The sequence below is a fragment of the Amblyraja radiata genome, chromosome 13, assembly GCF_010909765.2.
Source record: "Amblyraja radiata isolate CabotCenter1 chromosome 13, sAmbRad1.1.pri, whole genome shotgun sequence".
NCBI lineage: Eukaryota > Metazoa > Chordata > Chondrichthyes > Rajiformes > Rajidae > Amblyraja > Amblyraja radiata.
Window position 1 is genome coordinate 37,615,526 of NC_045968.1, and position 27,949 is coordinate 37,643,474.

Consider the following 27,949-nt stretch of genomic DNA (forward strand, 5'->3'; position numbering starts at 1 on the left):
AAGCCTAGTCTCAGTAATCGTGACTGATTGTCAAAATATCCGGTTCACTAAAAGTCTTTCAGGACAGGAAATTACGTCGTCCTTAACCAGTCTGTCCTTCATGTGACTCCATATTAAAGTTGGATGTCAAAGGGAGATGCAGCACAGAGAAATACATCGGCCCATCGAGTGTTCACTGACTATCAACCAGCCAGTTACACTAAACTTGTATTAAACCTGCACCCATTTCTCCTGCCATTCCAGGTTCAGTTTCTTTCCACCTGTTATCAGGCAAATGAACAATGCAACCAACAACTAAAGCCTGGTTCTGAGCTGCTATCTACCTCATTGGAGACCCTGGGACTATCTTTAATCGTACCTTTCTGGACTTTATTTTGCACAAAACGTTATTCACTTTATCCTATATCTGTATACCGTGGATGGCTCGATTTGTAATCATGTATAGTCTTTCCACTGATAAAACATAAAAAGCGTAAGAAGAGTAACTCAGCAGGACAGGCAGCATCTCTGGAGAGAAGGAATTGGTGACATTTCGGGTCCAGACCCTTCTTCAGTCTATCCAGTTCAGCTGACTGGATAGCATGCAACAAAAAAGCTTTTCACTGTACCTCGGTACGTGTGACAATAAACTAAACTAGCTTACCCCTTTCCCATCACATCCCATCCCCTTCCATTTATATCCCTTCCTGTAGCTTTACATTTCATTCCTCGTCTATCCCTACCTGGCACCCTTTTGCCACCTTTTCATCTCCATCCTTTGCCACCTACTCCACCCATCTGTCAATTACCCCCCTCACCTGTATCCACCTATCACTCGCCAGTTTATCACACTCCCATTGTCCAGTTTTCTCCCCCCCCCCCCCCCCCCCCACCTTCACCAGTCTGAAGAAGCGAGCTCTAAACGTGCTCTGTCCAGTTCCCTTCACAAGTGATGCCTGACCTACTAAGTTCCTCCAGCACTTTGCGGTTTATTCAAGATTCCAGCGTCTGCAGTTCCTTGTGCCTTCAAACCTCCATTTACCTTATTTTTCACTCTTCCCACATTCGTATCAGTTTTCCCAGATTCTACACCCACACACCAGGGACAATTTACAGTGGCTAATTAAGCTACCAGCCTGTAATTCTTTGGGACGTGGGAGAGAAACAGGAACACCCCGGGCAAGACCATACAATCACAAGGAGAACGTGCAAACTCCACGCCCAGAGCACAGCAGGTCAGGACTGAAACCCAGTGACACAAAGAACGGTAGATGGTGAAATCTTGAGCAAAACACAAAGCACTGGAGGAACACAGCTGGTCAGGCAGCATTATTAGACTTTAGAGATACAGGATAGAAACAGGCCCTTCAGCCCACTGAGTCTGCGCTGACCAATGATCACCCCGTACACTAGCACGACCCTACACACGAGGGACAATTTACTATTCACGCAAGCCAAATAATCTACAAACCCATGCGGCTTTGGAATGTGGGAACACCCGGAGAAAACCCTTGCGGCCACCGGGAGAATGGACAAACAATACAGATAATATCCATAGTCAGAATTGAACGCAAGTCTCTGGTGCTGTAAAGCAGCAACTCAACCGCTGCCCCCACTGTATCTGTGGAGGAAATGGGGTCTGCGCCTGAAGGGTCCCAATTTAAACCCAATCCCTCTGCAGATTAGTTTCACTTAGTTCAGAGATAGCGTGGAAACAGGACTCACCAAATCCATGTAGTACCATCGCTTGTTCACACTAGTTCTACATTATTCCACTTTCTCACCAACTCCCTCCACATCAGGGGCATTTTTATTTTATTTTTTATTTTTACAGAGGTCAATTAAGCTACAAACCCACAAGTCTTTCCGATGTGGGAGGAAATTAGAGCACCCGGAGGAATCCCATGCGGTCACCAGGAGAACGCAGACAACACCCGAGGTTAGGATCGAACCTGGATCTCTGGCGCTGTGAGATAGCGGCTCCACCAGCTGCGCTATTGATGTTGGCCGACGGCGGTAGAGTTGCTGTCTCACAGCGCCAGGACCTGGGTTCCATCCTGACTACGGGTGCTGTCTGTATGGAGTTTGCACGTTCTCCCTCAGAGCGACAGGATCTTAGAGGGCGTGTTAAGAGATTTCCGACTTTCTCTGACTTTTGTTGGCAAAACATATGGAAAATCATCAGCAGCTCCATAGCCGAAGCTATATTTTTAACATGGTGAAACGACTTTGCTGGCTTCGTTCTACTGTTTTCATAGCAGACTGCCCCTCCTCCCACTGACTCATTTGCTTCTTGCTTGTGGGAGCTGGATATCATTTAGGAGATGGAATCCTGGCTTGAAATTGCTGAGAATATCAGTTACCTTGGGAGCCAGAAGCCAGGATGAGCTGGCCTTTGGAAGGGAGGGGCCGAAAAAAAAGCGAATGGATCTGAGCCCAACGTTCCATACACAATAGGCATGAAACATATCTTGGCAATTTTTACTAAATGGACTCAGGACAGATCTGCAAGCAAAAGCAATCTTCATTTATAATCTTCGTAATCTTATAATCACAAGGATGTTACCAGGAAGGGAAGTCTTGAGTTGTAAGGAGGCAATCAATAGGCCATGACTTTTTTCCCCCTGGAATATAGGATGACCTTATCAAGATATGAAATTAAGAAATAGATAGATATAGTGAATGATCACAGTCTATTTTAGTTCAGTTTAGAGATATGGCAAATAAACCGACTTACTCCACAGTCAGAGTGAGGCCAAACACGTTGGAGGAACAGCACCTCATATTGAGTTTGGGCAGCCTACAGCCCAATGGTATGAATATTGATTTCTCTAATTTCAGGTAACCTTTCCTCCCTCTCCGTCCTTCAGCATCCTAATTGTCCTGCTAGTTTCACTGTCATCCTACTCAGTTTCACTGTCCGTATCCCTTCTTTATTACCTCTTCCACAGCCAACAATGGACCATTGTGGACTCCACCTTTCCTTTATGATCTGGCTGGCTTTGATTGGTTCTTTTCATACATTTCATTCATTTGTTCCTTGTACCTTTTCATTCCTCTAGTTTTCCTCTCCCCTGACTTTCATTCTGAAGATGGGTCTCGACCGAAAATGTCACCTATTCCTTATCTACAGAGATGCTGCCTGACCCGCTGAGTTACTCCAGCATTTTGTGTCCATCTTCGAAAGAAACAGACCCTTCGGCCCACTGAGTCGACGCCGACCATCGATCACCCGTTCATACTAGTTCTACGTTATCCCACTTTGTCATCCACTCCCTTCACATTAGGTGGGTAATTTTACAGTAGGCCAATTAGCCTACAAACTCCGCACGTCTTTAGGACATGGTTGAAAACCAGAGCACCCGGAGAAAAATCCACGCGATCGCAGGGAGAACATGCAAACTCCACCAACAGACAGCATCCGCAGTCAGGATTGAACTTTGGTCTCTGCGGTTGTGAGGCACAATTTCTACCAGCTGAGCCACTGTGTTCATGTTCATGTTATAGGGGCAGAATTAGGCCATTCGGCCCATCAGGTACGAGATTCAGAACACCTTTGCCAAGGTGAGTTGGAGTCAGATTCTTTCCTGAAAGTTGCTTTCGACTTTAGAGATACAGCGCAGGAACAGGCCCTCCGGCCCCAATCAGCTATCACCCGATATACTAGCACTATACTATACACTAGGGACAATTTACAATGCCAATTAACCTACTGACCATAAGTCTTTGGAGTGTGGTAAGAAACCGGACCACCTCGAAAAATTGGACGTGGTCACAGGGAGAACGTACGAACTCCATACAGACAGCACCTGTAGTTAGGATCGAACCCGGGTCTCTGGCACTGTAAGGCTGCGACTCTACCGCTGTGCCACCGTGCCACCCTCTAACTGTGCTCTGCAGCTACCCAAGCTGTTTTACTCAGTGAAGGCACCAAAACCAAACTAAACTGTGATCATTCACTATCTGTGTTCCGAGTGATTTTATATACCTCTATAGTTCAGAAGTAAAGCCTTGGAATTTTAAATTAACTTTTTGATTGAACATAAAACATCCAAAGCTTCACTTTGGAGGATCACAGTGTTTGAAATTGAAATAAATATTCCTGGAATGGTGACATATTTAGCAGAATTTGACAGCAAGTGTCAAGAAATGTTTCCGTCAGTCTGCGCATTTACGATGTACACTCCTACTTCCTAGCCTAACCTTTAGGCAAAGACTTGTGCTTTCTGTCCATTCTCTGTAGGCCATTTACCCTCATACAGTGTAGAAACAGGCCCTTGGACCCAACTAGCCCACACCGACCAACATGTCCCATCTTTACTAGTCCCACCTGCCTACGTTTGGCCTATATCCCTATAAACCTGTCCTATCCAATTACCTGTCTAAATGTTTCTGAAATGTTGCGATAGTCCCCGACTCAACTATCTCCTCTGGCAGCTTGTTACATACGCCCACCACCCTTTGTGTGAAAAAGTTGCCTGTCAGGTTCCTATTACATTGTTTCCCCTTCACTTTAAACCTATGTTCTCTGGTCTCGATTCCCCTACTCTGGGCAAGAGACTTTGTGCGTCTGCCCGATCTATTCTTCTCATGATGTTGTACATTTGTTAAAGAAGTCTGCTTCTGATTTTGCCAGCTGGAACATTAGGAAAAAGCGTATGGATGGCTACTAGGAAAAATAGGCAAAGGCGCTTTTAATAATACATCAGAATTTCCTATTGAAGTGTTCCAGTTTTATGTTAAAAACTATATGGCCTGGAAGCAAGTCTACTAACTCCACATGTATCATAGAATCTTAAAATTAGTTTTAATTTAGTTTAGAGATACAGCGTGGAAACTAGCCCTTCGACCCACCCTGTCCGCATTGACCAACTAGTAAATTAGTTCTATCCTACACACTAGGGACAATTTACAGAGGCCAATAAACCTGCAAACCTGCTCATCTTTGGAGTGTTGGAAGAAACCGGGGCAGGCAGAGAAAACCCAGGCTGTCACGGGGAGAACGTACAAACTCCGTACAGACAGCACCTGTGGTCAGGATCAAACCCGGGTCTCTGGCATTGTGAGGCTGCAACTCTACAGTTGTGCCACCGTGCCACTGCTCTTCACCACTGTGCCACATCCTATGGTTATGCCACAGAGGGTGGCTATTCTGCCCATCCAGCTCCTAGTTGAGCCATCGATTAACATAAAATTCTCCAATTTTTGATTGAACATTGAATTCTCCAATTTTAGGCTGAACATCGAATTTTCCAATTTTAGATAACCTCCAACCAATCCCTCTCTACCCCCCCCCCCCCCCCCCCCAGTATTGACCTATTACCTGCCACACTTTCTTTTTCCAGCTTTCTTCTCCCCCCTACAATCAGACTGAAGAAGGGTCTCGACCCGAAAAGATACCTATCCATGTTCCCCAGAGGTGCTGCCTGACCTGCTGAGTTACTTCAGCACTTTGTGTTCTTTCAAGATATTTCATTATACCTGTACCTCAAAGTACTAGTGCATATATAACAATAAACGTGACTTAACAGACAACACCCAAGGTCAGATTGAACCCGGGTTTCTAATGCTGTGAGGCGGTGGCTCTACCATTGCACTGTTGTGCCAAGATCATGGGTTGCATTGTATTTAAAACATATTCACTTTTTTTTTCCATATTTATGAATAATATGGTAAATAAATGGTAATACTTACTAATAGATGGATATTTGTCCATGCATGTTCCTTAAATAGTAATCCCAATCTCATTCTCAAATTTATTTTACTTGGAGCCTATTCTCCTCCATACCACCCAATCTCTCTTTAATTCTTTTGAGAATTATTCTACTAGCGATACCTGACAATGTGGGAGGAATTGGCAAAAACGTGTCAGTCATGGGAGCAACTCATCAAATCAAGGCAAGAAACCCACACGATTCAAATACTAGAGGGCATAGCTTTAGGTTAAAGGTGATGTGCAGGGCAAGTATTTTTTATACAAAGGGTGATGGGTGCCCGGAACGTGCTGCCGGGGATGGTGATGGAGGCAGATATACGATAGTGGCTTTTAAGAGGCCTTTGAATAGGCAATTTGATGAGGGCCCTGTTTCCATGCTGTAGGTTGTTTGGAGTATTGTGTGTAGTTCAGGTCATCTGATTATAGGAATGATGTGGAGGCTTTGGAGAGGGTGCAGAAGAGGTTTACACGAATGATGCCTGGATTAGAGGGTATTGGCAACAAGGAGAGGTTCGACAGACTTGGATAGATTTCTCTCGAACGCCATAGTTTGATGGGCGACCAGATAGAAGTATCTAAAATTAAGAGAGGTATAGATAGTGTAGACCATCAAAACCTTTTTGCCAGGCTGGAAATATCAAATGCTAGAGGCCATAAAATGAAAGGGGCAAAGATTAAATTAGTTGTCCTGGGCTAGACTTTTTAATTTTATTTTTACACAGAGGGTGGTGGGTGCCTGGAACGCACTGCCAGATAGTGGTGGAGGCAGATACGGCATGACGTTTAAGAGGTTTTGGATGGGCACATAGCCTCCATTCATTGCTGACATTCATCAGCGCTGAAATGCTTTGACTACCACCAATCTTCCTTTCCCTCATTTCTCTCCTGTACAGGAGCCTGAAAACCGTGACCAGCAGATTCAAGAATGGACATTGCCCAGTCCATCAGGAGTACTGCCCTCCGCACCATCAAAGGGATCTACAGGAGGCGCTGCCTCAAAAAGGCAGCCAGAGTCATCAGAGACCCACACCACCCTGGCCGCACTCTCATTTCACTCTTACCATAGTGACGAAGGTACAGGCACCTGAAAACTGTGACCACCAGGTTCAAGAATAGCTTCTTCCCAACAACCATCAGACTCTTTGAACACTACACTGGGTTACTCAAGCACTTTGTGCTATTTTTAGTAAACTATCTTTCGTTGTACTACTTTGGGTTTTTTTCTTGCACTAGTATGGGGGATATTAATATAGTGAATTTTTTTAATTACATATTATCTATGTGCATTTTATTTACAGACCTGTTATGCTGCTACAAGTAAGAATTTGATTGTTCCGTTCTTGCTACATATGGCATTTAATCACTCTCGACTCCTAATCGTTACTTTCCTACACCAATCTCACATTCTATTATTTCTTTAATATCTGTAAACGTTGGTGTTTTAAAGTTCTCATTCAGCTAAAGGGAAATGGAGCTCATTGTGTTTTTTAGACTTTTGATTCTCTTTGGTTGATGCACACTCTGAAGACAGCAAGACCAATGTCTAGTTAACATAATCTAGCCATTCACTTCAGTGATCATAAGTTCATGAGTCATAGAATCAGAATAGGAGCATTTTGCCCATCGAGTCTACTCTGCCATTCCATCATGGCTGATCTATCTTCCCCCCTTAACCCCATTCTCCTGCCTTCTCCCCATAACCTTTGATCAAAAATCCGTCAATCTCTGCTTTAAAAATACCTCCACTTGCATCTGTGGCAATTAATTCCACAGATTCACCACCCTAAAGAAATCCCTCCTCAACTCCTATCTAAAGGTACACCCTTTATATTCTGAGGCTGTGCCCTCTGGTCCTCGACTCTCCCACTAGTGGAAAAATCCTCTCCACATCCACGCTATCCAGGCCTTTCACTATTCTGTGCCATGACATGGAAACCTCATTTGGTAAAGCATAGCATAAACAGTGACTCATCTGCAAAAGAATCAACATTTTATATCACAGCCAATTTATCTTGATACTCAGGCAGAGTGCAAGAGCTCATCATTATCCCGAGTACGGGACGTTATGTCTAGCACACACACACACATGACAGTATAATACACTCGCTCGTAACGCGCGCAAATCAACGAAGGCCATTTCCACACTTACTTTCAGCGAGTCAAAGCAGGCGATGACGCGTCCGTTTTCTACCTGACAGCTTTTGGAAGGGTGGGCAAATTTACATTCCGTGTCTGGACGCGAGCAGGTGCCTCTTTGGAATTCCCGGCACACTTCCAGCGTCAGCCATTTTGTGTCGCGGATCTGGGCCACGCTGACAGCCATGTTTGTGAATGAACAGACGGTCGAGATATATCCCAGGAGTAAAATCTATCAGGCAGACTGCGGTGCAATGAGGGTCGGTCAAAGAAAACTCTGCGGTGGTTTGGCGGGAGAATAAAAGACCACGCTTTGCGTTTCGAAGGCTTTTCCGCTGTAAAGATCACCACGTTTAAGTTTCCCCTCAGAGAAATCTCCTTGCATTGGAGAGGCCAGATGCTCTTGAAGTGAGTAAATTCAATTTAAGACAAAATGTTCTCTTTTCCTTTTTTATTCCGGCCGGAAAACGGCAAGTTGATGCGGGTCGGAAACAAGGACCGTGTGGAACTCTCAGTAATACATTCCGTTTTGAATTCGGTGAGTCGGGACAAGCTTTCTGCTGTGTGTGAGTTGCCCAGTGCAGCAATCCAAAGACACAATATCGAACCAGCTGAGTTAACAAGTGGTGAGTGCGATCAATATCGGTGAATCTGCCACTCCAACTGCAGTGATTTCAACCAATCGTCTTTTCTCCTTCAAGTGTTGGTCGTTCCCTCGATTTGTTTCAAGTAGGTCTTTCCAGCAGAGTTGGGTTTTTTAGTTTGTAAAGTTATAATTCTTTGTTCGTTACAGTAACACAGCAAGAGGTGAAATGCCAGCCTGAAATATTGTGAAGTGGCTGGCCTTCACTCTACTTCTCTCTCCCTCTCTCCCTCTATGTCCCTCTCTCTTTTAAGGAGGGAATGAAGGGGAAAGGGGTGGGGGTGAAGGGGAGGACAGGGGTGGGGAAGGGGCGGGTAATTGTACTAAAGCTGGAGGGGGTTTGGATGTGCAGTTGACGCAGTCTAGCTGGTAGCAAGCAAGGCAAAAAAGCAGAGACTGCCCTAGAAGCTGTTCCAAGCAGAAGAGTTTCCAGGAAAGGCACTTTTCAGTACCAACCTGTAGGAGAAAGAGATATATCAACATTTTACCAACCAGCATTGAACTCCTATCTCACACAAAGAAACCAAGGAAATTAAATAAAACCTTCGTGTGTCAAGATGGAAGTAACATGCAATGGCAAGTCTACCTGCATACGTGGCGAAACCGCACACAAACACCTAGAGAGCAGCATGGTGCAGCCGGCTATTGAGCATTTGATTATACAGTAGAGGGTCGATTCTCCCACCCAGTGAAGCGATGCATGAGATGGAGATGAGAATCAGGGAGAGTTTGCAGCCATATTCAGGGCAGGAAGCCAATAGCGTGGGCTGACTGTCACTTGAAAGGACGCGCCTGCGAGACACACACACGCTGCCGTGCAGCAAGCGCAGAGGACCTCTCTCAGGTGCAGCAAGACCGCTGTCTTCCCCCCTCCATCCACCTAACATGCGGTTAGCGGATTAATCCCGGTTAGTGTTTCACCAGCTTCTTGCAAGAGCCAAAGCACCTGCAGAATGTCTCTCATATACACGCACACGCACACACACACCTGGGCTCACTGGAATTTAGAAGGATGAGGGGGTTCCTCGTTGAATCTTACCGAATAGTGAAATGGCTTAGATAGAGTGGATGTGCAGAGGATGTTTCCACTAGTGGGAGAGTCTAGGACCAGAGGGCACAGCCTCGGAATTAAAAGACAATTTCGAAAGGACGAGAAGGGATTTCTTTAGCCATAGGACGGTGGATTTCTGGAATTCATTACTACAGAAGGCTGTGAAGACATTGAGTTTTTTTAAAGTGGAAAGGGACAGATTCTTGAATAGCAAGGGTGTCAAAGGTTATGTGGAGAAGGCTGGAGAATGAGGTTGAGAAGGCAAGATACATCAGGCATGATGGAATGGCAGAGTAGACTCGATGGGCCGAATGGCCTAATTCTGCTCCTGCAACTTATGAACACATATACACACTCATGCAAACCCAACACTTGCACACTTGTGCCCACATTAATTGCTCATACAAACACTGGCACACCATTGAACACACGGCTTTACATGAACACACACATGCACCCACACTTATACACTCATGCACGCTTACACTCTTATGCTAAAGAAAAGACACAAAGTGCTGGAGTAACACAGCGAGTCAGGCAGCATACCCTGGCGAACATGAATAGGTGACATTTCTGGTTGGGCCCCTTCAAATATGTGTGTGTAGAAATATATTCTATGGTATATGGACAGTCTGATCTGATCTGTATTAATGCCTACAATATTTTGTTGTGCTGCAGCAAGCAAGAATGTCATTGTCCTATCTGGGACACATGACAATAAAACTCTCTTGACTTGACTCTTCAGTCTGATTGTATTGGAGAGGGGAGGGAGAAAGTTGGAAAAGAGAGGTGGGTGTAGGATCCACCTATCACTTGCTGGCTTTGTCCTGACCTCTCCTCTCTTTCAGCTTTCTGGAGCCCCCGACCCTTAACGTTCATTTATCCGTGTTCTCCAGAGATGCTGCCTGACCAGTGAGTTACTCCAGCACTTTGTGTCTTTTTCTTTTGGCAAACCAGCGTTCCTTGCGTCGGTACTCTCGCGCACACACACGCGCACGCCTCTTACACGCATGCACATGTGCAGCACACGCGAGTGCACCCACGCATGCTGTCAGGCATGCACGAGCACACACACACACACACAATAGGTCAAGCTGAACTCTGCAGAGACTGCAGTTAACTTGGCAATGAGCTGCAGTGCTGGCTCAATGCAGCTTCTACTGTCGGCAATGAACGGGAGAGAGAGGGAGACGGGGATCGCTGTGAATGCTGCATTCTCTTCCCTCTGGCCCACACCCTGTCCCACAGCCCACCCACCCACCAACCCCCTCCCTCCTCCAAACTAACCCCCAAAAACCAACTCGGCATCCAGCTCCTGGCACAGACTGATGACGGTACATCGGTTTATAAACTGCTCCATTCAGCCAAATGGCCTTTTTTTCCCTCAATACATCACAGCCAAGTCAGATATTAACAAAAGCTGCCTTTTATGGTGACCTCTTTTTTTTTTCCACAGTCGAAGTTCATGTTAAACGGGGAACAGAGGAATCACAGTGATGTCTGTCTGTCTGACAAATCCAAGCTCTGTCAAGGTAAAATGTGATTCCATTACAGCAGCATTATAAATTAAGCAAGGCAGCTGATTTTAGCAAAGCTCTGTGACTTCAACCCCATCCCCGCACCACCCTTAACATGCCGATCGTGTGCTCTGTGACCGCGTGCCTCTACAGTAGATAGGGACTATGATTCTACAGGTCTGGACCCAGTTATTCCAGAGGTGCGAGTTCGAATCCCATCACTGCAACCAGGCCAGTTAAATTCAGGCAGCACAATGGCGCAGCCGGTAGAGCCACTGCCTCGCAGCGCCCGAGACCCGGGTTTGATCCTGATCTCCAGTGCTGTCTGTGTGTGGTTTGTAGGTTCTCCCTGTGTTCGCGTGGGTTTCCTCCAGGTGCTCTGGTTTCCTCCCACATCTCAAAGACGTGCGGGTTTCTTGGTTAACTGGCCCTCTGTAAATTGCCCCCAGTGTGCAGGGAGTGGATGAGAAAGTGGGATAACATAGAACCAGTGTGAATGCGTTGGTTGGTGCGGACTCGGTGGGCCGGAAGGCCTGTTTCCAAGATGTATCCTTCAATTACAATTTTAAAAACATTAAGTGGACAGTTTATTCCCAGCTGTTACCAGGCAACTGAATAATTCTATCCCCAACTAGAGAGCAGTCCTGACCTATCATCCATCTCATTGGAGACCCTCAGACTATCTTTAATTAGACTTTATCTTGCACTACAAGGTATTCCCTTTATCATGTATCTGTACACTGTGAATGATTTGATTATAATCATGTATAGTCTTTCCGCTGACTGGATATTATGCAACAAAACAGCTTTTCATTCAATACATGTGACAATAAACAAACCTAAACTAAATTTACCCCTCAAAAAAAGATGCCGGACTGTTATAAAAACCAGTCTGTTGCATGAAAAGATGCCTTGATGATGAAAAGAAGCCTAGATGATGAAAAGAAGCCTAGATGATCTATGACTCCATAGCAACCATGCCATTTGATTCTTAATTGCAGCCTCAGCTTATGGGCAATTCGGGTTGAGCAATAAATGCTGGCAAGGTCCACATCATGGGAGTAAAGAAATGAAATAAAAAACACAGTTGAAGGCACACTAGATTTGATGTTTCCATGTGTTATTGACAGTGGATCTCCCAAACAACCCTACACTGAAGAAGGGTTCTGACTCGAAACGTCACCCATCCTTTTTCCCCAGAGTTGCTGACTGACCCGCTGAGTTACTCCAGCACTTTGTGCCTATCTTCGGTATAAACTATCATTTGCGGCTCCTTTCTACAAACTCTACACCAAGGATAGACACAAATTGCTGCCGTAACTCAGCGGGTCAGGCAACATCTCTGGAAAAAACGGATAGGTGACATTTCGGGTCAGGACCCTTCTTTGGACTGATTGCAGTGGAGGGGGGGGGGGGGGGCATAAGCTGGAAAAGGGAGGTGGGGGTGAGATCCACCTATCACTCGCCAGTCTGAAGAAGGGTCCCGATTCAAAACCTATCCATGTTCTCCAGAGATGCTGCCTGACCCGCTGAGTTACTCCAGCATTGTGTGTCCATTTTTGGTATAAACCTGCATCTGCAGTTCCTTTTTATCACATTGCTTTGAAGAGACTTTAAACGACGAACACTAAACCACAGCCAATAATCAATGCTCACCCATTAGAAAAGGAAAGGTTTGGAAGGATGTGGGTCAAACGTGCCAAATGGAACCAGTGTCTTGGTCAGTATGGACGAGTTGGGTCGAAGGGCCTGTTCTCATGGCTGAATGATTCTATAACTCTGAGATAGTGAGAACATGTTCCTATGCTGTACCAGGTCTAGACAGTTAATTCCCAAAACCCCCCCAGATTCTGCCACTCACTCACATGGTAGGGGGAATTTCACAGCAGCCAATTAACCTACAAGCCTGCACGTCTTCCGGATGTGGCGGTAAACCGGAGCTCCCGGAGGAAACACACGCAGTCACAGGGAGAACATGCAAACTCCACACAGACAGCACCTGAGGTAAGGATCAAACCGGATCTCGGACATTGTGAGGCAGCGGCTCTACCAGCTGCGCCATTGTGCAGCCAATAGAATAGATAAAAAGGCAATTGTTTATAGATGCTTCATGCTGCCTCGGCAAGGCCACCAGCATAATTAAGGGCCAGGCTCACTCCGGTCACTCCCCCCTCCCCCCTCTCCCATCAGACAAGAGGTACACATCTGAATATGCTTATCTCCAGATTCAGGGACAGTTTCTTCCCAGCTGTTATCAGGCAACTGAGCCATCATATCACCAACTAGAGAGTGGTTCTGATCACCGATCTGCCTCATGGGAGGATCTTCAAACAATCTTTAATTGGACTTTACTGGTCTTTATCTTGCACTAAATGTTATACCCTTGATCCAGTATTTGTTCGCTGTGAACAGCTTGATTATAATCGTGCATAAGCTTTTCATTGTACCTCCGTACATGTGACAATAAACTAAAGAATAAATTTGTAGGACGATGCAGAACAAGCGAGGTGACGGAACTGGTGGAATCAGGGAGTCATAGAGTCATACAGCAGGATAACAGGCCCTTCGGCCCAACTTACCCATGCCAACCAAGATGCCAGTCTTGAAGTATACTCTTGATAGCTGGCTACCTCCTGCACTCACTGAATGATCCTATGAATTGAATGCCTATTTTGGGGGGGCAATGCTGGAACTAATCTTTGGGAGAAAAGTTGGTGGCGTTTGAAAAACAAAAATGTTTATTTGATATTAATTTCTTTGAACACGTTTGCTTGTCAGCAAAAATAAAAACCCGCCAAGGGTCTAGGATTGCTTGACTTGTATCTATCTAATAGTCTGCAGCTGGGTGATGCAAAACAGGCCATGTGACCCAACTAAAAGAGGACTCGCATTAACTTCACAATAGACAAAGGCACAAGTGCAAAGAGTTACTGTACGGTAAACTACGGTACATCCATTCAGCTGAAGAATACAATTAGCACAATCAACAGACAACAAAAGGACATTACACTGGAGGAAGGATGATGTAAATGTTGAATTTTGGGAGCAGTTTTACCCCAACCAATGCATCAACCAACTCCACGGATTCAGTCTTGTTTCCCGCACTGCCTCATGACTTCATGAGATCCAGCAGCTCAATTAGGCCATTCGGCCCATCAAGTCTACTCTGCCATTCAATCACGGCTGATCTATCTTTCTCTCTCAACCCCATTCTCCTGCCTTCTCCCCATAACCCCTGATACCCTTACCAATCAAGAATCTGTCAATCTCCACCTTAAATATACCCATTGACTTGGCCTCCACCACCATCTGTGGCAATGAATTCCACAGATTCACAACCCATTGACTTAAAGAAATTCCTCCTTCTCTCCATTCTAAAGGTACATCCTTTTATTCTGAAGCTGTGCCCAATGGTCCTCGATGCTCCCACTAGTGGAAACTGTGCCTCAATCTCCATCAATCTGCTGTATTGTTCTACACTGCCAGATGTCCCACTTTTCCACATCACCGCGTTTCCTTATTGTAAAGGAGGAGGCTATTTGGTCCATCGAATTCAAGATTAGTCCCATTCCTCACTAATCAGGCCTGGATAGAGTGGATGTGGAGAGGATGGTTCCACTAGTTGGAGCAAACCAGGGCATCCAGAGAAAACACACAAGGAGAGAGGGTAAACTCCACACAGAGAACACCAGAGTTTAGGATCGATCCTGGGACCCTTGCGCTGTGAGGCAGCAACTCTACCATCTGCGCCACTGTGCCGCATTCAGTCACTGAGACATACAGAACGGATACAGGCCCTTCAGCCCAACCTGCCCATGCTGACCACGATACCCCATCTACACTAGTCCCAACTGCCCACACTTGGCCCATAACTCTCGAATCTTTCGGCATGGTGGTGCAGCGGTAGAGTTGCTGCCACAGCACTAGAGTTCGATCCTGATTAAGGGTGCTGTCTGTACAGACTTTGTACGTTCTCCCCGTGACCTCGGTAGGTTTTCTCCGGATGATCCGGTTTCCTCCCCCACTCCAAAGACTTACTGGCTAATTGCCTAGTGACAAAGGATAATTAGCTTTGGTAAAATTGTAACTTGTCCCCAGTGTGTGATTAGGATAGTGCTAGTGTGCGGGGATCACTGGTCGGCATGGACTCGGTGGGCTGAAGGGCCTGTTTCCGCACTGTATGTCTATCTCTAACACTAAACTAAAACTTTCCTATCCTCAATTTCTCAGTTTTAGTCTCAGACCAATCTCCCCACTGCTCTGATTTTAAGGTGAACGCTATCACCATAAGGGGCAGAAGTCCAACAAATATTTCTTGGTACCTCCTCCCTTCAACAAGATCAATGCCGATCTTTCACAGCAACTGACTGTACAAAATCATGAGAGGAATAGATCAGGTAGACGCACATTATCATGCCCAGAGTAGGGGTACCAAGAACCAGAGGACATAAATTTATGGTGATGAGGGAAAGATTTAATAGGAACCCGAGGGGTAACTTTTTCCATATAAGGAGTGGGGGGTGTATGGAACGAGTTGCTGGAGGAGGTAGTTGAAGGAAGGGACTATCACAACGTTTAAGAAATATTTAGTCAGGTACATGTATAGGACAGGTTTAGAGGGGATATGGGCCAGTGTACTAGTGGGACTAGTGTACATGGAATATGTTGGTTGGCATGGGGCAAGTTGGGCCGACTGGCCTGTTTCCACGCTGTATCACTCTATGACTATAACTTTCCCTCTTCCCAGATACCTCAAAGTCTCAGGGGAATTGTTGGATACATGGGTTGTTTTTGACGACAAGCTTTTTAAAAATTTTAAAAAAGTAGTGGATGACTAAGAATGAGTAATTTAATTTTAAGATTCTGATGATATTTATAAGCCATTGGAGTCACAGGATTTTCTCACTCTCAATTAGCTAATTTTCAGAGTATTAATGAACAAAGAGCTCAATTGTCAACACTATGAGCGTACACGGATTGGTTTTGTTTTTTTTAATTCTTGCCATCAACACCTCGGCGTGCAAGACGAAGTAATGCATAAAAAATACTTTAACTTCCAAGTTGTACCATCTTGATTTGGAAATAATGTACAGAAACTGGCCCTTCAGCCCATAATGACCTGCTTGAGTTACGATGAAGGAGTTTACAAATTCATATTCATCTGACAGGAGCAGGATTAGGCCATTCAGCCCATCAAGTCTACTCCACCATTCAATCATGGCTGATCTATCTTTCCCTCTTAACCCCAATCTCCTGCCTTTTCTCTATAACCCCTGATACCCATACTAATCAATAATCTATCTATCTCTGCCATAAAAATAGCCATTGACTTGGCCTCCACAGCCTTTTGTGGCAATGAAGTCCACAGATCCACCACCCTCTGACTAAAGAAATTCCTCTTCATCTTCCTATTATTGATTCTACCTATTATTGAGCTCTACCCGTTATTGATAGATTGAAAGATACATCACAGGAATTGACCCTTCAGCCCACTATGAATGTGCTGACTAACCCAGGTTGCTTGAGTTACAATGAAGGTGCTCAATCTATTATTGATTGATTGATTGATTGATTGATTGATTGATTGAAAGATACATCATGGAAACAGGCCCTTCGGCCCACCAAGTCCGCACCAACCATCGATCACCTCTTCACACTAGTTCTATCTAATCAAACTTTCCGATCCACTCCCTACACACAAGGGGCAATTTACCTTTGGGATGTGGGAGGCAACCGAAGCGCCCGGCGGAAACCCATGCAGTCACAGGGAAAACTCCACGCAGACAGCATTTGACCTCTGCATCAAACTGGGGTCTCTGCTGGCTCATGGAGCAGTTTAGGTTAATTTTAAAGATAAAGGCCCTTTGGCCCACTGAGTCCACGCTGACCAACAGTCACCCGTTCACACTAGTTATCCCATTTTCGCATCCACTTCCTACACATTGGCCAATTTATACAGAGGCCAGTTAACATACAAAACTACACGTCTCGAGGATGTAGGAGGAAACTGGAGGAAACCCACAAGGTCAAAGGGAGAACGTGCAAACTCCACACAGACAACATTTGAGGTCAGGATTTAACCCAGGTGTCTGATGCTGTGAGGTAGCAGCTCTACCAACTGCGCCACTCTGCTGCCCATTCTGACTGTAAAGTCTTGATTGATTCACCATAGATCCTGCAGAAGCAGAGAACATTGGAAACACTCGAACAAAATACCTTGGTAAATGTTGCTATGTTAAAGGCAGGTAAAAGAAAGGTGTTGGTATTACAGTAGATACCCCAGGATGGACAATATCAATGGGCATTTCTCTATCCTGAGTTCAATTCAGAGGAAATGGAAAAAAAGTGAAAAGATAATAAACAGATTGTGATGAGATTAAAAGGTGTCCCCAGAAATTAGGTTATGAAGATCATGGGTAAGGGTCGTTTCGGGTCGGGACCCATCTTCAGACCCAAAACATTACCTATCCATGTTCTCCAGCCTCACCCGTTGAGTTAGTCCAGCGCTCTGTGCCTTTTTTTTGTAAACCAGCATCTGTAGTTCCTTGTATCCACTATCAAGTTTCAAACTTTAGAGGATATAAACAAGGAACTTCATGTGCTGATTTACATAAAAGGACACAATGTGCTCGGAGCAACTCAACGAGTCAGGCAGCTTCTGTGGGGAACATGGATAGGTGACATATTAGGGCAGGATTCTTCTTCAAACTTTGACTGTCTAACATTTCAGTCGTCTAAAGCCCACATTATGAAATTTCTACCCAAATCCTATCTATTCCCCCACAGGCAACTCTGACCACACCTGTATATCTCCCTCTTTTATCATAGTGTTCACTATAGTTTGGTTATCTTTCCCCAAAAAACACCTCAGGGAATTTTTTTTGCCTGTAAGACATGTGCAAGATGCCATTATTGTTAATCCTATATCCTGCACAATTAATAGATCAAGTGTGGATTTATAGTCATAGAGTCATACAGCATAGAAACAGGCCCTTCGGCCCAACTTGCCCATGACGATCAAGATGCCCCATCTACGCTAGTCCCACCAGTCCATATTTGGCCCACATCCCTCAAAACCCTTTTTATCCATTCTAAACCTTTCCTATCCATACTATGGATTTGAAGTCATCAACATTTTTCCCTTAAAGGCCTTAAAACTCTTGGTGTAAAAAGCAAAGATGTGCTATGTCAACTTTAACTGCCTGTTTTTCAATTGTTTCATTGTCTGGTTGTGTTGCTGGCAACACTGACATTTATTCCCTTACCCTTACAGCCCATGAGAATGTGGGGATGAGTTGCCTCCTTGAGTTTGTGTAAGAAAGGTCCCACAGTTCTGTCTAGTTTAGTGAGACAGCATGGAAACAGTCCCTTTGGCCTACTGACTATCGATCACCTGTTTACACCATGTTATCCCACATTCGCATCCACTCCCCAAACACTAGGGATAAACAAGGAACTGTGGACGCTGGTTTACAATAGCAGATACAAAGTGCTGGAGTAACTCAGCAGGTCAGGCGGCATCTCTGAAGAACATGGATAGGTGGCATTTCAGGTTGGGACCCTCTTCAGACTGATTAAGACCCAAACTGAAATGTCACCTATCTATGTTCTCCAGAGATGTTTCCTGACCCGAGTTACTCCAGCTCTTTGTATCTCCTCTCACTGTAGAACTGGTTGGACTACAATTTGATGCAAAGATTAGTTTAGTTTATTGTCACATGTACTGAGGTACAGTGAAAAGCTTTTTTGTTGTGTGCTATCCAGTCAGCGGAAAGATTATACATCCACAGTGTACAGGTACAGGATAAAGGGAATGCTTAGTGCAAGTTAAAGTCCAGTAAAGTCCATTTAAAGATAGTCCAAGGGTTTACAATGAGGTAGATGGTAGTTCAGGAACGCTCTGAAGTTGGTTATAGGATGGTTTAGTTGCCGGAATGATAATAGTTGGGAAAACGCACACCTTTTCACACTTCTGTACCTCTTGCCTGATGGGAGAGGGGAGATGAGGGAGTGACCGGGCAGCGTGAAGTGTAGATGGAGTTAATGCAAGGGAGGTTGGTTTGCGTGATGGTCTGGGCTACGTCCACAACTCTCTTTAATTTATTGTGGCCTTGGATGGAGCTGGTGAGAAACTGTCCTTGATTCTGGAGGAACATGTGTCTGGGACATTTTCTTCCCAGTTTCTGCCCAGCCTCTAAAGGGCCATGTGTCTTTTTTTTGTGCAGACAGAAGACGAGGCCTGAAACTGTGAGGAAACCCAGCGATGGGGCACCAACATCATCACAGCTGTGCAGGACAGGCAGAACATCCCAACATTCCTAACATTCCACAAGACCAGATCGACTAAAAAATCTTCTCACTTGTAAAAGTTTCAAGCCAGACGCTGATAGCTGTGGCTCCTTCTCTGCATTTCAGATGAGATATTGAACCCGGGGTCACTCATTTCAACACAGCAGATCCTCTGATACTGAAGAGAAGGGGTGGCACAGAGGCGCAGCAGTAGAGTTGCCAGAGACCCTATCTCCCAACATTCCCGTCACCTGCAGGGAATGGAGGGATATGGCTCACATGGGGACAGAATAGATTAGTCTAACTACTGCACATATTGCCTCTTGTGTTTCGGCACAGTGACGCAGAGGCAGAGTTGCTGCCTCCCGCCGCCAGAGACCCAGATTCGATCCAGACTACAGATGTGGTCTGCACAGAGTTTGTACGTTCTCCCTTTGACAGCGTGGGTTTTCCCCGAGTGAATCGAAATCGAAATCAAAACCATGCAAAAAAAAAATGTTGCCTGCTCCATCAAAGCCACATTTCCAACATGATCTGTTCTTGAAAAAGACACAGAGTGCTGGAGTAACTCAGCGGGTCAAGCAGCGTCTCTGGAGGACATGGATAGGTGACGTTTTGTGTAGGGACCCTTCTGCTGACCTGTTCCTTATCTGTTTACAGCACACACGCCAGGTTTGCTGAACGGAAGTCTTGCACAGTCATGAGGGCACTGCAGATAAAGTGCCAATCATCACTGGCTGCCCAGCCTTTAGTTTCATTCCCAGCACGTCAGCAGTTCCTGTCTATACCTGGGGATTACATTGGTTATTCCAGTCTCATTTAACACCAGCACCAGCCTTATCTGATGCATCTGACTGGCATGCCATTATTAGCTAAATTTAATCTACTTAATTGGATTATATTTGCATCAATCGCTTATTTTGCATGAGGTTTCAAACCGAAAACCCACGCTTATTATTTTATCTGCATAATTAGTTGGCTTTACGCCGACTAATTGAATTACATCAAAACCTTGTGATAGAGAAACTTGCTGAACACAATCTCATTCATCGTTACTCTCTGCAGCATATACATCACCTCGTGAACCCTGTTTAGAGGTTGATCCTGTGAATAATTAGGTTAACCTATGAAGAGCGTTTGAATGCACTGGGCCTGTCCTCGCTGGAGTTTAGAAGGGGGGGAAGGGGGGGCGGCGGAAGGGGGCTCTTCTGAACAAAGTCACAAAAGGCTAGAGTAACTCAGCGGGTCAGACAGCATCTCTGGAGAAAAAGACTAGATAGCGTTTTGGATCAACACTCTTCAGAAAGTCAGTGGAGAGGGACACTAGAGATATGAAAAGGTACAGAATAAATCAGAGCTCGCACCAATGGTCAAGGAGCCCACAATGGTACATTGTTGGTGGTGGAGGAGGCGATAATGAATGGACACAAACGGTGAAATTAGCAGGATCAGTTAATAATTGTCATGGGTAGCACAATGGCACATCGGTAGAGGTCTTGCCTTACAGCGTCAGAGACATGGGTTTGAGACTACGAGCACTGTCTGTATGGAGTTTGTACATTCTTCTTATGACCACGTGTGTTTTCTCCGGGTGCTCCGGTTTCCTCCCACACTCCAAAAACATACGTATGTAGGTAAATTGGCTTTGGTAAAATAGCAAATTGTCTCGAGTGTGTCGAATAGTGCTAGTGCAAGGGATGAATGCTGGTTGGCGTGGACTTGTTGGGCCGAAGGGCCTGTTTCCACGTTCCATCTCTAAAGTGAAGATGGATAAGTGGCAGAGCTAGCATGCCAGGCTTAATGGCCTACGCCTGCTTCTATTTCCAGTGTTCTTAATTTGGGAAGAAGAACAATTTGCTAACGTCAGTGCATCAGTGTGTTCCCTATAACTCTGTGACCTGATTAGTATGATGCTTGGTCACCTTATCTGCTGAAAGCACGGCATTTGTGCAGAGGCAGCTATAGCAAGATTTCAGCTGCAGCGTGCCCTTGATAAGTAAAATATATACAAAATACAAGGCTTGTCTCGGTGCAAAACTGCCTCTTCTGCCAAGTCTCTGCTTTAGATGTGGTAGCAGAAGAATTTACATTTATGTAGATCCTGTCAAAAAAATGGCAAAGCAGAACATTTTGAACAGTGCAGCACAGCCACGTGAGCCATTTCCATTGCCGTTTTTGTTGAACACAGAGAGTGGTGGGGGCCTGGAATGCGTTGCCACGGGTGGTGGAGAGAGATATGATGGCGGCCTTTACGAAGCTTTTATATAGTCACATGGAAGTGCAGGGAATAAGGAACATGGATCACATGCAGGCAGATGAGTTGTTAGCATTATGTTCAGCACCATTGCGGGCCGAAGGGTCCATTCCATTGCAGTACTGTTTTATGTTCTATGTTCTAACATACGGAATATAGAAGTTGAGAGGTCATGTTACAGTTGGACAAGAGATTGGCGAGACCATATTTAAAGTATCGTGTTCAGTTTGGTCACCCTGATATAGGAAAGATGTTGCTAAGTTAGAATTGGGTAGGAGATTTACCAGGTTGTTGCCAGGACTATCGGAACATTTAATCATAACTTTTTCACACAAAGGGTAGTGGGTGTTTGGAACGAGCTGTCAGAAGAAGAAGTTGAGGCAGGCAGTATACCAACGTTTAAGAAACATTTGGACGGGTACGTGGATAGTACAGGTTTGGAGGGATATAGACCAAACACAGGCAGGTGAGACGTGTAGATGTCTGCAGGCCCAGTGGAGATGTTGGGCTGAATGGCCTGTTTCCACGCCAAATGAGCACAACAAACCATTAAATTGGCATTTCCTGGGCAAAATGTTAATGTGTTTCATCTATTGCTCCATTTAGTACAAGATGCCTCCAACTTGTTAATCTTTGCCCTCGAGCTCTTCTGAACACGGTCAAATAGTTTTGGTATTTGCTCATGTAATGTGAAAGAAGTACATAAATGAAGATCCAACAAAACTCGAAAAACTTCAACAACATCCTGCAGAAGGGTCCCGACCCGAATCGTCACCTACCCATGTTCTCCAGAGATGCTGCCTGACCCACTGAGTTACTCCAGCACTTTGTGTCCTTTTGTAAACTGGCATCTGCAGATCCTTGTTTCTCTATTCAAGGAAGCCTGGCTGATTGGTCTCCCACCCACCATCCTAAATCCCTACTCCTTCCATCACTGGCGAACAATGGCACCAGGGACTCTCTCGGTCTTTAGTTTAGAGATACGGCATGGAAACAGGCCTTCGACCCACCAAGCCCGTGCCAACCAGCAATCCCCGCACACTAATGCTATCCTACACACACAAGGGACAATTTACAATTATACAAAACGAATGAACCTACAAACCTGCACGTTTTGGAGTGTGGGAGGAAACCGGAGATCCCGGAGAAAACCTACGCAGGTCACGAGGAGAACATAAAAACACCATACAGACAGCGCCCGTAGTCTGCATCAAACCTGGGTCTCTGGTGCTGTGAGGCAGCAACTCTACTGCTGCGACACTGTGCCATGCTTTCTATGTAGAACGGCACTACAGACTCCCTCGACCTATTGCTTTTCACTGTACCTCGGTTCATGTTACAATAAACCAAACCTTAGGCATGAGCACATCCCTTCACTGTGCTAAATGATAGTGGAAAAGCCCAAGAATACAGATGGCAGAAGGGAAAGAAAGATTGTACACGAGGCACACACAAGGATACATCAAGCTGAGATGGAAATGAATCAGGCACCCAGAAAACACAAACTATTCAGCGTAACACAAGATGCTAAGTGGTGTTAAAAGGAAAGAAAATATATAATTATCCTATTAACCGTCCTCAACCACCCAAAGAAATGACAATCACAACAGATATTGTTTTCTCTCTCCTGGCAAAGCCTTTGTCATTAACTTGTCATTAACAGCAAACTGTCAGAGGCTCAGAGTCTTGTGGCTTTCGAGATGGAGACAATTTATACTTTGCTCTTCGATACTGCTGCATCGATGACAATGCTCAGTTAAAGGCTTAATTTGGCTTTGTTATTGATTTGACTGTTCCATCCATGTAAGTGATGCTTTGATGCAGTGAATCGATGGGACTGTCAAGGTTTTGTACCCTCGGTTTGAAGTGGAAGGGCAACTATTGATGATTCTATCTGAAGGACCAATGCAAAATGGCCTTCAAGCAACCATGATCGAGGCAATGGCCAGGAACTTGCTGTCATGTTTATTGGAGTTTATATATTATGATTAAACAGGAGATCCCTGCATTGTCATGACAACCATTCTGCTGGCCTTTAATAAAGGAAATCTTGCACCATTACCTTGTCAAGCCTGCATGCTACTTCACACTCAAAGCAATGTGATTAAGTCATACAGCACAGAAACAGGCCCTTTGGCCCACCTCGTCCATGCCAACCAAGATGTAAGCTGCTCCAACCGGCCCACATTTGGTCCATATCCCTCTAACCATTTCCTATCCATGTACCCGTCCAAGAGTCTTTTAAAAGCTATTATAGTACCTGCCTCAACGACATCCTCCGAAACAAACTTATCTACATTCTCCAGAGATGCTGCCCGACCCGCTGAGTTACTTCAGCACTTTGTGTCTTTTTTTGTAAACCAGAATCTTCAGTTCCTTATGTCCACAAAATGTCAGCTTGTCTGAAAGCTCACTGCTGCCTGACTTGGTGCCAGATCTTTCGAAAAACAATTTGCTGGGTTTAAGATTATCTCGGTTGCAAGATCAGCAGACCTGTGACCTCCAGACAAGCTTCGTGCCATCGATAGCGCTTTCAAACACTCCGCAATGCAAACAAAGGGTCTCAGAGATTTCTTTGCCGTGTCTTCGTACTTGCCAAGTCATTTTGCTTTAGTTCCGATTCAGATTAATTTATTGTCAGATGCACCAGGCCATAATGAAATTCTTTGTTCGTATGAAGCCTACAAAGGTAGATGGTGAGGATAGATACAACAATAGATGCAACGACAAATGCAAAACTGCAGAATGGTGAAAAGATTAGTCACTGATTGACACAAAATCAAAACGGGCCCTTCGGCCCAACTTACCCATGCCGACCCATCTACATGAGTCTTACCTGGCCATGTTTGACCCATATCTCTCTAAACCTTACCTATCCACATACCTGTCCATATGCCTTTTAAATGTTTTATAGTACCTGCCTCAACTACCTACCTCCTCTGGCAGCTCATTACATACATCCACCATCCTCCGTGTGATAATGTTGCCCCTCAGGTTCCTATTAAATCTTTCTCCTCTCACCTTAAACCATTTCCCTTGGGTTCTTGATTACTCTGTGCTGGGTAAAAGACAGAACATCTATCCCATCAGTTCCACCTCATGGTATTATACAGGGGTGGGCTACATCCTTGTAAATCTGCTCTGCACTCTTTCCAGCTTAATGACATCCTTCCTGTAGCAGGGTGACCATAACTGAACACAAAACTCTAAAAGGCTGGGTCTGAAGAAGGTTCCCCCCGACCTGAAATGTCACCTTTATCACAGAAAGTTGTGACCACTGCCCAGTCCATCACCGGCTCTGACCTCCCCACTATCGAAGGGATCTATCGCAGTCGCTGCCTCAAAAAGGCTGCCAACATCATCAAAGACCCACACCATCCTGGTCACACACTCATTTCAGCGTTGCCATCGGGAAGAAGGTACAGGAGTCAGAAATCTTTAACATCCAGGTTCAGGAACAGCTTCTTCCCCACAGCCATCAGGCTATTAAATACAACATCAAATAAGCTCTGAACAATAACAGTCTATTATTATTATTATTGCACTATATCTGTTTATTTATTATGTATATATGGTCTATGGTCTGTAGACACACTGAACTTCTATCTTCCGTTTTATATGATGTTTACATATTCTGTTGTGCTGCAGCAAGTAAGAATTTCATAGTCCTATCTGGGACACATGACAATAAAACTCTCTTGACTCTTGATCCTTTTTCTCCAGGGATGCTGCCTGACCGCTGAGTTACTCCAACACTTTGTGTCTATCCTTGGTATGAACCAGCATCTGCAGTTCCTTTCTATGTAGTTTGAGAGGGATAAGGGCCAAATGCAGGGAGACGGGACTAGTTGTAGAGGAGGTATGTTGGTTGGTGTGGGAAAATAGGGCCGAAGGGCCTGTTTCCACACTGCGTAACTCTGACTGTTGTCATAACATCTTTCTGTTGTTATCTGACAGCCTGAACACAAAGGAGCCTGTGTCGATTAAGTGAGAAAGTTATATGAAAGCCCTACCCTAAGGCATCCAATTATCTGATGCAATGATTTGGCTCATGGAGAGGCAGGCCCAATAAGAGAATGGTTTAACTTTGACAGCTACAGAAACCCTAAAATTGGAACAAGGTCTCTGCGTGGCTATTTTGAGAGTAGAAAGTGGCCTGTCTCTGGATGTTAAATAAATGAATGAGGTTCCTCAGTGAAGCCATGGGAACGTACTGCACGGTGGTTATTAACGATTCCTGTGTGAATATTTCTTCAGACGGGTGTTGTCAGCTGCTTTGAAGGGCAGACTGGCCTTGTGTGATTGTGTGCAAGCTAAGTCAATAATCAATATTGATCTCCCTCTCAACGCAGACTGCTGTAGCCAAATGCACCGACTATCTTCCACTGTGCTGCGTAAATGGGTCTCCAGTGCACCAATAATGGTGGTCAGAGTTTGGAGAAACAGCCCACAGCCCTCCCAGTCCGTGTCGATCACCCCATCACTATTTCTATCCTGCACACCAGGGGGCAATTTGCAGAGGTCAATCAACCTGCTAACCCGAACGTCTTTGGGACATGGGAGGAAACCGGAGAAAACCCAAGCGCTCGCAGGGAGAACGTACACACTTTGCACAGACAGCGGCCATAGTCAGAATCAAACCCGGCTCTTTGGCGCTGTGAGGCAGCAATTCTACCGCTGCGGATTCTAATGCAGTAAGGTGGTCACTCAAAATGGTCCATTGTGGATTAACCTCTACATGCTTCAGTGGAACGGAAAGGATCAGAACTCTGTGAACCTGCGAATTAGATTCAGTGAAACAGTTCCATGGCACAGTCATATCTATCTATAAGCATCAGCCTCTGGGACAGAAGGTCGCAGGTTCAAATCTCATTCTAGAACCTAAAATAGATTCACGTTTTAGTGTTGCAACGTCGGAGAGGAGTCCTTGTGGACTAGACTCGAGCCGTAGAACATTTCAGCCTGATCAGAGGAAAGTAATGGTGTTTAGTTTAGTTTATTGTCACATGTAACAAGGGACAGTGAAAAGCTTTTTTTTTTTGCAATACTTTTTTTTGAAATAACTATACATAAATACAATCAATCTGTCAATATTGTAGAGAAATAGGATAGAGGGGATAGCATTTAGTGCAATGCTAAGCCCAATGAAACACAACAATCATTCAAATGTCCCCGATGAGGTAGATGGAAGGTCTGGACCACTCTGTAGCTGGCAAGAGGACGGTTCAGTCGCCTATTAACACTTATAATAAACACTATATATTTATTTATACTATATTCTGTTGTGCTGAAGCGAAGCAAAGCGAGAATTTCATTGTCCTATCTGGGACACATGACAATAAACTCTCTTGAATCTTGAATCTTATTTGGAATGTGGGAGGAAAATGGAGCACCTGGAGAAAACCCACGTGGTCACAGGGAGAACATGCAACCTCCGTACAGACATCACCCGTAGTCAGGATCGAACCCAGGTCACTGGTGCTATAAGGCCGCAATACAGCTACGCCGCTGTGCCGCCAAAGTTACTCGAGTAGGTAATTTACAGCAGCAAAGTAATTTACCAACCAGGACCCATTAAATAAAAGAAGGAACGAACTTTGGAGTTTATAAAGTACGACACAGTGGTGCAGCGGTAGAGCTGCTGCCTTATGCTCCTGTCCCACTTAGGAAACCTGAATGGAAACCTCTGGAGACTTTGCGCCCCACCCAAGGTTTCCGTGCGGTTCCCGGAGGTTGCAGGTGGTTGCCGGAGATTGCAGGTAGTGGAAGCAGGACTGACAAAAACCTCCGGGAACCGCACGGAAACCTTGGGTGGGGCGCAAAGTCTCCAGATGTTTCTGTTCAGGTTTCCTAAGCGGGACAGGGGCATTACAGCACCAGAGACCCGGTATTGAACCCGACAACAGGTGCTGACTGGAATATTGTCCCTGGTGTGTAGGATAGTGCTAGTGTACGGGCTGATCGCTTGTCGGCGTGGACTCGGTGTGCCTGTTTCCACGCTGTATTTCTAAAGTAAAGTCTAAGTCTTCTGCCCGCTTTTAAATAAAAGGATTTTAGAGTCAATTGACAAATGAGGTCTCTTTACCAATGGGCAAGGGTGAGCAGAGAAACTCGCATGCAGCAGACAACCACAACAGTGATGTGATAAAGAACAGATTATTGGTTCGTTAGATGATAAATATTGGACTGGGCGCCAGCTACAGCCTAGTTGTTCATCCTCAACCAGGTTACATGGGATCTTCTGGATGAATGAATGCACGCAACCTTGACTTCATACCTCATCTGACATGTGGATCCCAGACATTACCACAGCAGTGAACACTCAACCATGTGTCTGAAGAAGGGTTTCAACCCGAAACATTGC

At 45.1% G+C, this 27,949-nt stretch overlaps 1 protein-coding gene across 12 annotated transcripts in view; it reads right to left on the reverse strand.

The window, feature by feature from the left end:
- mbnl1 (muscleblind like splicing regulator 1) overlaps nt 1–27,949 on the reverse strand; it is a 218,529-nt gene that overhangs the window by 99,634 nt on the left and 90,946 nt on the right. For 9 of the 12 annotated variants that reach the window (XM_033031816.1, XM_033031819.1, XM_033031818.1 and 6 more), the window contains exons 1-3: nt 19,572–19,583; nt 14,874–14,878; nt 7,845–8,930 (exon numbers count right to left, since the gene is read on the reverse strand). The exons of 1 other annotated variant lie outside the window; for it this stretch is intronic. In XM_033031816.1, coding sequence (XP_032887707.1) covers nt 7,845–8,018 — 174 coding nt within the window. In that variant the 5' untranslated portion in view covers nt 8,019–8,930; nt 14,874–14,878; nt 19,572–19,583. Of the gene's footprint in view, nt 1–7,844; nt 8,931–14,873; nt 14,879–19,571; nt 19,584–27,949 lie in introns of those variants that run through there. 2 more of the 12 variants (XM_033031810.1, XM_033031809.1) reach the window with 1 other exon arrangement.